The sequence below is a fragment of the Nicotiana attenuata genome, chromosome 11 (genome assembly GCF_001879085.1).
Source record: "Nicotiana attenuata strain UT chromosome 11, NIATTr2, whole genome shotgun sequence".
In the NCBI taxonomy this organism is placed as follows: Eukaryota; Viridiplantae; Streptophyta; class Magnoliopsida; order Solanales; family Solanaceae; genus Nicotiana; species Nicotiana attenuata.
The window spans coordinates 6,107,038-6,118,793 of NC_031999.1; the positions used below are offsets into that span (position 1 = coordinate 6,107,038).

General features: G+C 37.9%; 1 protein-coding gene across 4 annotated transcripts; it reads left to right on the top strand.

Annotated features, from left to right (window-relative positions):
- On the top strand, positions 823 to 8,062 carry LOC109234067 (transcription factor PIF3-like). 4 transcript variants are annotated; one of them, XR_002069126.1, is made up of 9 exons: positions 823 to 1,229; positions 1,587 to 1,744; positions 2,640 to 3,813; positions 3,938 to 4,042; positions 4,168 to 4,233; positions 4,365 to 4,430; positions 5,009 to 5,508; positions 7,327 to 7,507; positions 7,657 to 8,062. XR_002069126.1 is itself a non-coding variant. In XM_019399910.1 (8 exons), exons 2-7 carry the CDS (start codon positions 1,656 to 1,658, stop codon positions 5,459 to 5,461), a joined length of 1,953 nt encoding a protein of 650 aa, XP_019255455.1. In that variant the 5' UTR covers positions 823 to 1,229; positions 1,587 to 1,655; the 3' UTR covers positions 5,462 to 5,508; positions 7,327 to 8,062. The 4 variants fall into 4 exon arrangements, 3 of the variants coding, with proteins under 3 accessions (XP_019255455.1, XP_019255456.1, XP_019255457.1); XM_019399910.1 differs by having other exon boundaries at positions 7,327 to 8,062; XM_019399911.1 differs by lacking the exons at positions 7,327 to 7,507; positions 7,657 to 8,062 and adding an exon at positions 6,503 to 6,700.

Genomic DNA, 11,756 nt, shown 5'->3' on the forward strand with positions numbered 1-11,756 from the left:
CCAAGAAAGGTATCTTCACCAACTTCCCGATGACACAAAGATGTGCCACCACAAAGCGGGGGAACTATCTGTATAGGATAAAATCGGTTTGTATTAAATACTCGAATAGTAGAGCGACACGTGGAACCGGAGACATACAGAAATCGGGGCAAGTGGATACGAAGACAGGGGACATCAACAACGGTTGGCACCAGGTAGACCCCGAAGGCATTATTGCTAACGAAGACAAACGAATGTTTGCCACCTGATGATATTTAATGAATAATTTTCTTCAGTATTAAATACACGATCCATTACAGAGAATTTTAGCATTCATAGTCTACCGTTATACATTCACCAATGCCCCCCATAATTGTCATTTACGAGGGTCTTGATCCTAGGACCTTGTTCCCTACGTGTAGCTATAATTGGTGTCTTCAACAACCATTATAGGATACGAAATTTCTAACGGACTCATACTACTCATTGTTCTAAGCTCAATAATATTTTATTTTTTGTCTTTTGATATTCTTATTTGTGTATTCCGAAGCCTTACTCCCGAAGAGGAGAAGTTTTTCTAACCAGATTGAAATCGTGAGACAGTTCGGTTCTCGATGCGGCATTACCGCAGTTGTATGTACTTGCATTTCTGCTGTTAGCATGCTTTGATGGCATAGAATCAATTTTATTTAATTTATTTATTATTTTGGGATTAAATCGATCCGATTATGTATAAACCACGTTACAAATTTAAGTGTGCCGTTTTACGGATAAACAATGTTTCTTTTTCTTGTTTAAGTATGGTTACGTTACATGCCAGAGGAATGGGAGGAAAGTCACTGCTTTGAGAACGAAAGCTTCATTCAGCTGTGAGTGCCTTCTTCCCTCCGCCTCCTCCAAATTCCCTAATAAGCCTTTTTCCGCTATCTACCAGTCCCCTATAATCCTCTTTCTTTCAACTTTCTCTTGCTTGTGCTCATTGTAATCTCTCTCTCTATATATATAGTAACTCTTTTTTATTGAGAAGTACAGTTGCTTTTCTTGGAGCTCAAAAACTCAACTTGGTAGTTGTGAAGGCTTGTACCTTTTTTGGAAAGCTATGTACCCCATGTGGAATACAATCAAATCTTGATGGATGAATATTGGAATTTGTTTGCTGAAAGTTTACATTTTTAAGGAGGTGTAGCTTCTGAAGTGAATTTGGAGCTTTTGAACTGAAGTTGAGGGTTGATTTTGGTGTAAATGAAGAAGTGAGGTTTAGTTGCTTTTTCTTAATACTTTGTTTGGGTTGTTGATTAATTTAGAAAATCTTGTTGGGATTTATCCTCTAATCATTGAAACTTAATTTAAAAAGATTGAACTTTTAAACTTAAAAATAAACTTGATTTGGTTGCTTTTATTATTTCTAAAAAGTATCTTATTTGACACCATTAAACAAATAGGTTTTGACTGATTATGCATTAATATATACTTACTGCTGTTATGGGTCTTATACTATTTTACTGATTAAGACATTAGTTTATTCGACAAATTTTGGTTTTCAGCTTTCGGAGTTATGCTTCAGAATGGCTCTCTGAACTTCTGATATTTGTTGAAAATAAATGCAGGATACCCAGTAATTCTTATATGCCCAAACTTTGAGCAATTGTGAGTAACAGTTGTTGCACTTCTTCATCATGCCTCTCTCTGAGTTCTTGAAAATGGCTAGGGGGAAGCTTGAATCTGGCCAGGAGAAAAGGTCATCCACAACTGATCCGTCCTCTAGGTAAGTTCAAGTATCTTTTGTTTTTTTTTTTGTAAGTCTCTTTGTGAGCAGTGGCGTAGCCAGGAATTTCGGCAAGGCTGTTTATACTTTAAACAAGTCAATAACTTTTTTTGTTGAATGATGGTGTACCAAAATTTTTAGATCAAACTACGCAATGTTTAACTAAACAATAAAAAAAAACTAATAGAACTATACTTTTATAAATCAATATTAAGATAACAAAAAGACAACTTTAGAAATTTTACTAATAAAAGTAAGCATAAAACCAAAGGAAAGAGAGAGTCGAGAGGCTTTGTCGTTTGTAGAGAGCTTTTGTTGAAATTTTTTTGTAGAGCTTGACTTTTAAATTATAAAATTTATTAAGAAATAACTTTTAGTTAAAAAATTACTTTTAAGATTAGTTGTTTATTTTCACATAAATTTTAAGAGTTATTTTATTAGAAATATTTTTAGATTAGAAAATAATCATATAGACCACAGATGGTGGTTTCCATTTATTTTTGGCAAATAACATGGGCATAGCTTTGAATCCGTGATCAACATGTCACTTTGAACATCCTGAACTGCTGGACTGGCTCACTCAACTGTGTTAAGGGTGTTCAAATAAAATATATAACCATATAAAGTAGCATTTAACTTATATAAAGAATATAATTTTTCCACGAAGGGTGTGCGCTTGACCACCCTTGGCATAGGGTGGCTACGCCACTGTTTATGAGTAATCAACTAGTTTAGGATTGAGACGTACTGTAGTAGTTGTTGTTGTAAGTCTTTTGGTGAGTACAAGTTTTGTGATGCATTTCTTTTCATGGCCTTTTGTGATTGGAACTAACTTATTGATAGTTAGCTGGTTGACTGTTGGTATACTTAAAAAGTTTGTTTGGTGTTTATGCAGTCTTGAGGATGAATTGGTAGAGCTAGTATGGGAAAATGGTCAAATTGTGATGCAAAGTCAGTCCAGCAGAGCTAAGAAGAACCCTACTTTTAATAATCTTCCATCAAGCTCCCTGAGAGTTAAAGACAAGTTCACAGGGAATTCCTCAACCACAAAGATCGGAAAATTTGGTGCAATGGACTCTATGTTGGATAATATGCCATTAACTGTTCCCAATGATGAAATGGATTTGATTGAAGAGGATGAAGTGGTGCCTTGGTTGAGTTATTCTGCAGATGATAGCCCGCAGCAAGATTATCACTCTCCACTGTTACCTCAAATATCTGGTCTGACGGTCAATGAACCATCTGGTAGGAGAGGATTTGCATCAATGGATAAGAGAGGTATTTCTAATCAGATGAATGGGGATTCACATAGTGTTCCCATTCGTAACATTGTGAACTCAGAACAAGGAAATGCATCAAAGCTCTCTCCTTCTAGATTTAACCTGTTATGTTCAGGTGCGCCAAAGAAATCTTCTGCACCAATTCTGCCCCTAGGATCACGAGTCTCAGATATTATTAGCAGTAATACTAGCTGCAATATGCCAGTTTCCGCTTTTGGATATTCAAATTCAAGTCAAGCTTCAGCTGGTGTTATCAAAAGCATGAAGATGCAAAAGCAAAATATACCTGGAAATAGCTCCAGTTTGTTGAACTTCGCGCATTTCTCAAGACCTATTACTGGGGGTTCAGCTGTTTCAGGCTCGTCTACCATAGGGGCAAGGGGAAATATAGAGAGAGAGAATGGGGGAAGTAACAGAAATCGTGTTAGTGAGGTACCATTTGAATCATACTTCAGTTCAGAAAAGGAAAATGACGTCCATTCTCCACCTTACATGGCATCTTCCAAAGTCGAGTCAAAAGGATCTATCGGCCTTCACGAGAGGTCATGTCCCATTGAACAGTCTGATAATTTATGCGGAGATAGTCCAAGTAATAATGACATGTCTCGTGATCAATTTACTGGTGTAAATGCACTCAAAGAATTTCCTGATGGTGAGAGAAATGTTGAACCTGTAGTTGTGTGTTCATCTGTATTCTCTGGCAGTAGCGCAGAGAGAGCATCAAGTGATCATCCTCGTACTTTGAAGAGGAAAACTCGTGACAATGAGGAGTCTGAATTCCAAAGTGAAGTAAGTTGATTTCTGAAAGCCACTATTTTCAGAACCTTTTTGTTGTCTGTTGCTTCTTTGTCAACATGACAAGAAAATAATATTTTTCTGATCATTCATGACAAGGAAACAATCTTTTATTCAGGATGTTGAAGAAGAATCTGTTGGTATCAAAAGCGCTGATCCTGCTCAAGGAGGTGCAGGTTCAAAGAGAAGCAGAGCTGCAGAAGTGCATAATCAATCTGAGCGGGTGAAATAACAATCTTAGAAATGATTACAACATAATCTAGTGCTACTTGCATCTTCCAATTCTAGATATTTTTGTTGTTGAGATAATTTAGATAATGCAGTCTAATTCATCTTCATTGCAAACAGAGGCGAAGGGATAGGATTAATGAGAAGATGCGTGCATTACAGGATCTCATACCAAACTGCAATAAGGTGAGTTATCTCTCTGATAAGTTGAGTCATCGGTAACAAGATTTCTCTGAACTGCCCATATGCATACTTTCTTTTCTGTAGTGTCTCTTTTTCAGTTGTATGTTTTAATGGTTTCCACCCTCGATTGCTAGGTGGATAAAGCCTCAATGCTCGATGAAGCTATTGAATACTTGAAGACACTTCAAGTTCAAGTACAGGTTAGATGAAGTTTCTCTTGTGATTATGCATTAACTTTTTCCTTTATCTAGTCTCTTGGAATTATCTGTCCTTCCATTTCCTTACTTCTTCATCGTGCTAGTGTGAGGGGGATGGTTTGTGGATTCTCTGCAGTGAAAAGAAAATGCATCAATTTCTCTAGTACTATCTATGTAGTCATAAATTTCAGCAACACAGAGTTTTTGTTTTGGAAGAGGTACAATATGGCAAAAGATGTCTTCATGTTCAAATTCACCTTTTAAGACTTGCAATAGTCAATAAGCAGTATGATGTGTGACGATTGTCGAGCTACTACAGTTCACTCCCTTAACCTTATAGCTTGCGGTTTGGTTTGCCTTATTTGCATTTATTTTTATTTTGCCGACCCCACTTGTTCGGGACGGAAGCGTAATAGTAGCAGTAGTTGTCGTTTTGTAATCTGCAACTCTTGCAAGTAACCCTGCTTCACCCTGATGCTACTTTGGTTACACTTTAGAGATAGAAAACATGAGTGAATTTCTTTTTCTGTCTGTTATGCCATAACTATAGTTGATTGCTTTCATGTTCTGATCTATTTCAGATGATGTCTATGGGAGCTGGGTTGTGTGCGCCACCAATGATGTTTCCTGCAGGAATGCAATACATGCATGCCACCAATGTGCCACAATTTTCTCCGATGGGTTTAGGGATGGGAATGGGTTTTGGGATGGGTACACTAGAGATGAATGGTGGATCCCCTGGCTGCTCTATTTATCCAATACCCACAATGCAAGGAGCACATCTTCGCTCCCCACCAGTTTCTGGCTCTGCTACTTTTCCAGGAGTAGCTGGATCTAACCTTCACTCTTTTAGGCATCCTGGTCAAGGACTTCCGGTGTCGGTACCACCTGCATCTTTGGTTCCTTTGGCAGGGCAACCATCGAAAAATGCAGCTGTGGGTTTAAATATCACAACTGCAGGAGTTCATACAGACATACGGAATACTTCAACTTTAGACCCCGAAACCAAGGACGCACTAAGAACTCACATATAATGAATAATGCTGTTCCGAGCTGCTAAATCAATCAGATTTCAAATCAGGTGTGTGTTTTCGCCTAGAACTCATTGCGTTCGATCTTTTATAGTGAATTAGAAAGTTCTATCTACATTGAATGTTGCTATAGTTTACGTATTGAGCTGGGAGACAGATCCCTTATAAGCTTATTCAATAAGACAGTTTCCAAAAAAGTAGATATCAGAGCGGTATGTGTCGATTTTCATGTTATTAACTACCATGAGATAAAACGCATCATGTGGTTGAGCAAAGCACACAATAAGAAACTAAATAGTGTTGGTGTGTGAAACAGAAATTGAAACCCTTTAGATTTTCGGAGAAAAAACAGAGAAGAACTCTAGTGATGTAAAATTGTTTCCGTGAACTTAAAAGTGAGTGACCACAAACTATAGTCTCCTCGAATGTAGGTATGATTTTGAATCTATGGACATGACACATAGGACTGTCTAGATTGAGGTTTGTGTTCATAGACAGCTAGTGGACGTGTAGGATTCACTATCATTGGCATAATGTTGAGCATAATTTTAGTGTACTTCTTTGTGTTTGAATGAAAGTAAACTAACCGATGTTAGAATTAACCGAGGCAATATGTAATGCAACTTAAAGCTGTCTTTTCTTTCGTATGCTTTTGCATGAGAAAGCTTGTTGTCTAACATGAAACAGAGAAGTATTATGGTGGACATTGGACAATAATGTGTTCTTTTGTACGGAGTTAAATAGACTGGTTTGAAGTTATTCGGAGCAAAATGTGGGAAGTTCTTTTTGATAATTATTGTATAAAATGAACTAATAATTGCTAAAATGTTAAGGAGATATAAATGCTGCAGAACTTTTTTATGCACATTCATTCCTAGGCTTTGCAACTTCTGATTTGAAAAAGAAATTAACTAGTCTGCTAATAACTTCATGACCTTGTTACCTTTGAAGAATCAATGATAAAACTGATTGATTTTGATAGCTGAGATTATCATCTTCTTGTCTTTTTGTTGTCCTTCCCCCTTCTCACAAATCAATGATAAGGAAGCTTGCAAGAGAGAGAAGTGATGTACCAAAAAAACCTGCTATCATTGAGAAGTCTCTCTTGGAGGAAGTTTCCTTTAGTTTTGCACTATTGAACTCTATATTGGCTAGCGATCTATTGTAAATTACCAAGCAATTTTATTCTTTTATTTTTGAATCTTTGCAAACAAGAGAAACTGAGCTTTGTATTATGGCTACTCTTCATATATAATTCCAGCTGAAAACCTTTTTAGTACTGGATGTGGACTCCCTTTTCAGCTCTTCAAACAGAATACCTCTTAAAAACTCTGATTGACGTTCACACTACCTAATCTTCTACAACATTTGTGTTACTTGATAAGGGACCATTAATTTTCACATAGCTTTCTTCTGAGGTGTTAGTTTGTTCAATCTTCCCATTTAAGCAAAGTAGTTTGGAATGTAGTTGATCAACCTAGGCCAATGGCCGGAGAGGATGCTCAATTTCACCCGCAAGTCACAAGCACACACTGGTATCAGATTGATTGCAGTTACCATTTGAGTTGACAAATTTTGAATTTCATTTGTCATGCAATAGGAGAATTTCTTTTCCTTGAGAATGTGGCAATCATTTCATTCCCCAGTGAAGGGCCAGTTTTCTAGGATTGTCTGAAGCTCCTTGTTTATCATCGGTCTACTGTAAATTCACCCTAGATGTTATATTTGCTTGCAGTCATCCATAACAAATGTTTGTAACCTTGTGTATCTTTGCTTTTAATTCGCGGAAGACACAGTTTTCCTTGGTGCACTAAAATTTACATCAATTGTGGACCTGCATAAAAAGTTTTCGCTCCCATGAATGTCAGGTACAAGCAACAAATGAGTATCTTGGTAAATCAGCTTTGGTGCGGAAGAATGACCAGCTCCCTGGTTTTAATAACAGTACAGCTAATAACTTGACCAACCAAATAGATGTGCTTTGAAGTAAACGTGGTGATTTTGTATAAGGACCAGGGTCACTCGTGGTGATCTACCGACTCCAATGTGGTGAGAAAGAACTTCATTAGTTATGCTAAGATGTTAAAATGAAGTTATATCTTATAATATTGCTTCCATGGTCATCCCTGTGTGCAAAGTATATGTAACCAGGAGAATGGCAGGAAGTGCTTCACTTAGCAATCCTATTGTTTATACAGGTTCCAATTAGTGCATGCAACTTAATATTGATAGTGGATTCACTTTCATGTTGCGGGCTAGGAAGGAAGCTCTTTGTACTTCCAAACAAAGTGAACTTCTGACAGTTCTTACTAGAAGGTAGTATTAGGAGTTCCAGAATGAAAGCTAATATCTGTAACCACAGTGGGGATATAGCACCATAGTACACTGCTAACCGCAGAGATTCTGATATTTTAGAGAGAAACCGATACTTTATCCTTCAAATGTACATTCGAGATAACTCGAGAGCAGTTGGTCCCAGCCCTTCCCTCTCCCATGGTTGAAGTTCCTGGACTTTCAAGTCTGTTCATGTGTATTAGACATATAAACTAATTTTTTAACATAGTAAAAGCACGAGCAGGTTCCAATAAACTTCTGCTAACCTGTGTTGCTTTCATTTACTAATGTTTCAGTCTTTCAGCTGATAAATTATCCTTTTTACTGTTGTTTTCCACTAAAAGGTTTTCTGAAACCTTCTACCATTTTTAGGGAATATTAGGCCTATCTTCCCTCGGTGCTATAGCTAATTAGATTTGGTTTAGGACTCTTCTATATCTGCTCTCAATTGTTGTATTTACTTAGAACTCTCAGTTTGTTTAGGACGCTTGTATATATATATATATATATATATATATATATATATATATATATATGGATGTATGTATATGATGTATCACTGTATGTGAAGTAATGAAGAGCTTCAGTTGTAATACTCACCAAAATTCTGTTCTAATATGGTATCAGAAGCCAGTTCCGACTTGTCTTGAACCTCTCCTCTCCCAACCAATGTTGTGCACTTTGCAACAGTTCCAATCATGTCTTCTTCTCCCTGTTAACCATGTCCATCACTTTATCTCGATCAAACTTACTTCCACCAATTACTTATTTCGGAAAATGCAATTGTTGTCGCTCCTGCGAGGTCAGAATCTTCATGGCTTCATTGATGGATCAAAGCCATGCCCACGCCTTCGTTTCTTCCTGTTGAAAATTCGGACACCGTTAAACCCAACCCAGACTATACCACTTGGATCCAACAAGATCAAATCATCATGAGTCTCCTTATATCTTCTCTTTCAGAAGAAACCATACCTATTATCATTGGGTTGAATACTTCCCAAGATATTAGGATGCTTTGGAAGTAGCCTTGTCTTCTCCTTCCAATACTAGAGTCCTTAATCTCCATATGCAGTTGCAAAATCTCAAATGATATGACCTTATTGTCACACAATTTCTCCAAAAGACGAAGCTTTTGTCTGTATGAGTTAGCAGCCGCAGGGCGATCCTTGAATGCTTTAGATTTTAATATTTACGTGTTTAAAGGGTTGCGATCTGATTTCAAGGATATTGTTACTACTTCTGCGCGACCTGAACCAGTTTCTTACTTCGAGCTTCATAGTCTACTGCTGAACCATGAGTTTATTCATGGCTCATCCATGTCCTCCCTATCCCTTGCTTCAGGCGATACATCTCATACACCAGCGACTAATGTTGCTCAGCGTTCGTTTCATGGTGATAAACACAACCTTGGTCAGATCAATACCAATTCTCAAAGGGCCCGTGGCAGATCGTACAGAGGTCGAGGAGGCCGTGGTGGTCGCAATCAGTATCATCATAACACCTATAGTAATAACTACTCTCCAATGGGTCAACCTTGGAATTCAAATAATGATGGAAGAGTAAGGTGTCAAATCTGTAATGGTACTAATCATCAAGCCGCGGCCTATTTTCAACGCTACAACCACACTATAAATCCTTCAGCTCATCTCACTCATCAAACATCGATTCCGTTGACTAAAAATTGGTTCCTCGACACAAGCGCAACTCATCATATTGCACCAAACCTATCACGCTTTATTCATATTGAGGAATACAAAGGCCCAGATCAACTACATGTTGGTAACTTACAAGGTTTACCTATCCAAAATACTTGCAGTGCTTCTTTTTCGAATCCCTCTAACCGTATTTTTTCCTTAAATAACATTCTTCATGTTCCCTCTATAACTAAGCGCCTTCTATCTGGTCAAAAGTTTGCTCGTGATAATAACGCTTTTTTTGAATTTCAACCTCATTATTTTCTTGTCAAGGATTGGGATTCTAGGAATCTGCTCCAACGGCGGATCTACATTTTCTATTGTGGGTGCTTAAGCATCCATTGCTTTTGGACACAATACTACTACTTATATTAAAAAAATTAGTAATTCACACAACTATATTAACTGTAGCACCCAGTCTAAGTAGTAACTTTCTAATAATAAATAGTTGAGCACCCATAATTTAAAAATTCTGGATCCGCCACTAAATCTGCTTCTTTCTGTCAGAGTGTTAATGATCTTTACACCATGTCCATCAAGCCACAATCCTCCCGTCATCCTTCAGCTCTCACAGCCACCAAAGTCTCATCCTCCTGTTGGCATCTTCGGTTGGGTCATCCGCATCAGAAAGTCCTTGGCCAAGTGTTATCTAGACATCGGCTTTCTAATTCTAGTTTTATATTACAAATTTTATGTACGGCTTGCCAACTTGGCAAGTCCTATAAACTGTCTCTTTCCCTTCGTATCAATAAAAGTACTTCATTTTTGAGACTTATTTTTGCGGATGTTTCGGGACCTTCCCCTTTTCTGTCATCTCAAGAACATCGTTTTCTTCTCGTGTTTGTTGAAGATTTCTCTGGTTATACATAGTGCTTTCTGATGAGAAAGTCTGATGTGCTATCTATTTTTACTCAATTTCAAGTTCTTGTTGAAAGACAATTTAATACAAAAGTTAAGTCGATCCAAACTGATTGGGACGGTGAATTTCGCCGTTTATCAACTCCTTGTGCAAAGTTAGGCATCATTCATTGCCTTTCAACCCTCACACACATGAACAACAAGGAAAGGTTGAGCGCAAACATAGACACGTTGTTGAAACTAGATTAAGTCTCATGGCCTAAGTTGCTCCGACACGGCAGTTTAGGTGCTGCACCGAGTTGACGCGACACTAGTATGAGTGTGGGTATGGGCTCCGTCTGGTCAAATAATTTTTGGTACTTTGACCACGACGAACAGAAATATTCGAGACGATATACAATTTGATTCCCTAATTCAAAATCAAACTAGGGTAAATTTGAAAAAAATAGCATAGCTTATCTAGGACAATCCTTTACTTATCTACAACTTGACAATAAAACATAAGTATTCCACAAAATTTCTCATAATTTAGAAATATTTATATATTTTTGTCACGATCCAAACTGGATGGTCATGACTAGCACGAGGTCCATACTTGCCGAGCACCAACGTACATTTTATCTAACCTTCCTTATTATCTTTAAGGCCAACGAGATCATTATAAATGGTAGATATGGATCATGAACAACAAACAATGAAAGATAATGAAACGAACATACATAACATGAGATGACAAGACTGCCAAGAAACTACATATAAGGTACAAGCTACCACGCTCCCATGAAAGACTATACAACAAAAATCAGCCGACAAGGCATACCAAACTATACATGAGTCGACACATGTCAATGAGCCTCTAAAAGAGCATAAGTGCTGCAACATTGCCGGAACAGGGCCCCGTCATACCCATAATATCTATAACAAAAATGCATACCAAGACCACGGCAAGTCCGGAGAAGGGATCTCGCCAACAACTGCTGAACTGGGAAGCCTACTGTGGTGGGGAAGCTGCGTCTACCTGTCTATCAGGACCTGCAGCACAACATGCAGCATCCACAAATATAAAGGACGTCAGTACGAATAAAGTACTGAGTATGTAAGGCAAGAAAGCATAAGTAAGAACAGTAATGTAAACAGGGATAAAGAATATACAACCTGTAACATCTGGATACCTCTGGGGGCTACTGATATGAAATGCGTGATACATACATATATATACATAAACTTTTAAAACATATGCCTCAGTGGGCATCATCATCATCATATCGTACCCGGCCGTAATAGGGTCGGTAAAATGCACCCGGCCACGTGGAGCTCGGTAAAACCCAACTGATCAGTGGTTGCACAATAGGTGTCGTACCCGGCCGACTATAGCGCGGCTAGGTAGAGTAAAATAGATACACGCACACACA

Excerpts from the sequence above, each read along its gene's own strand:
- LOC109234067 (XM_019399910.1), top strand. The coding sequence starts at position 1,656 with ATGCCTCTCTCTGAGTTCTTGAAAATGGCTAGGGGGAAGCTTGAATCT. Across the intron at positions 1,745-2,639 it reads ACAACTGATCCGTCCTCTAG|TCTTGAGGATGAATTGGTAG; the intron begins GTAAGTTCAAGT and ends GTGTTTATGCAG. Across the intron at positions 4,431-5,008 it reads CACTTCAAGTTCAAGTACAG|ATGATGTCTATGGGAGCTGG; the intron begins GTTAGATGAAGT and ends GATCTATTTCAG.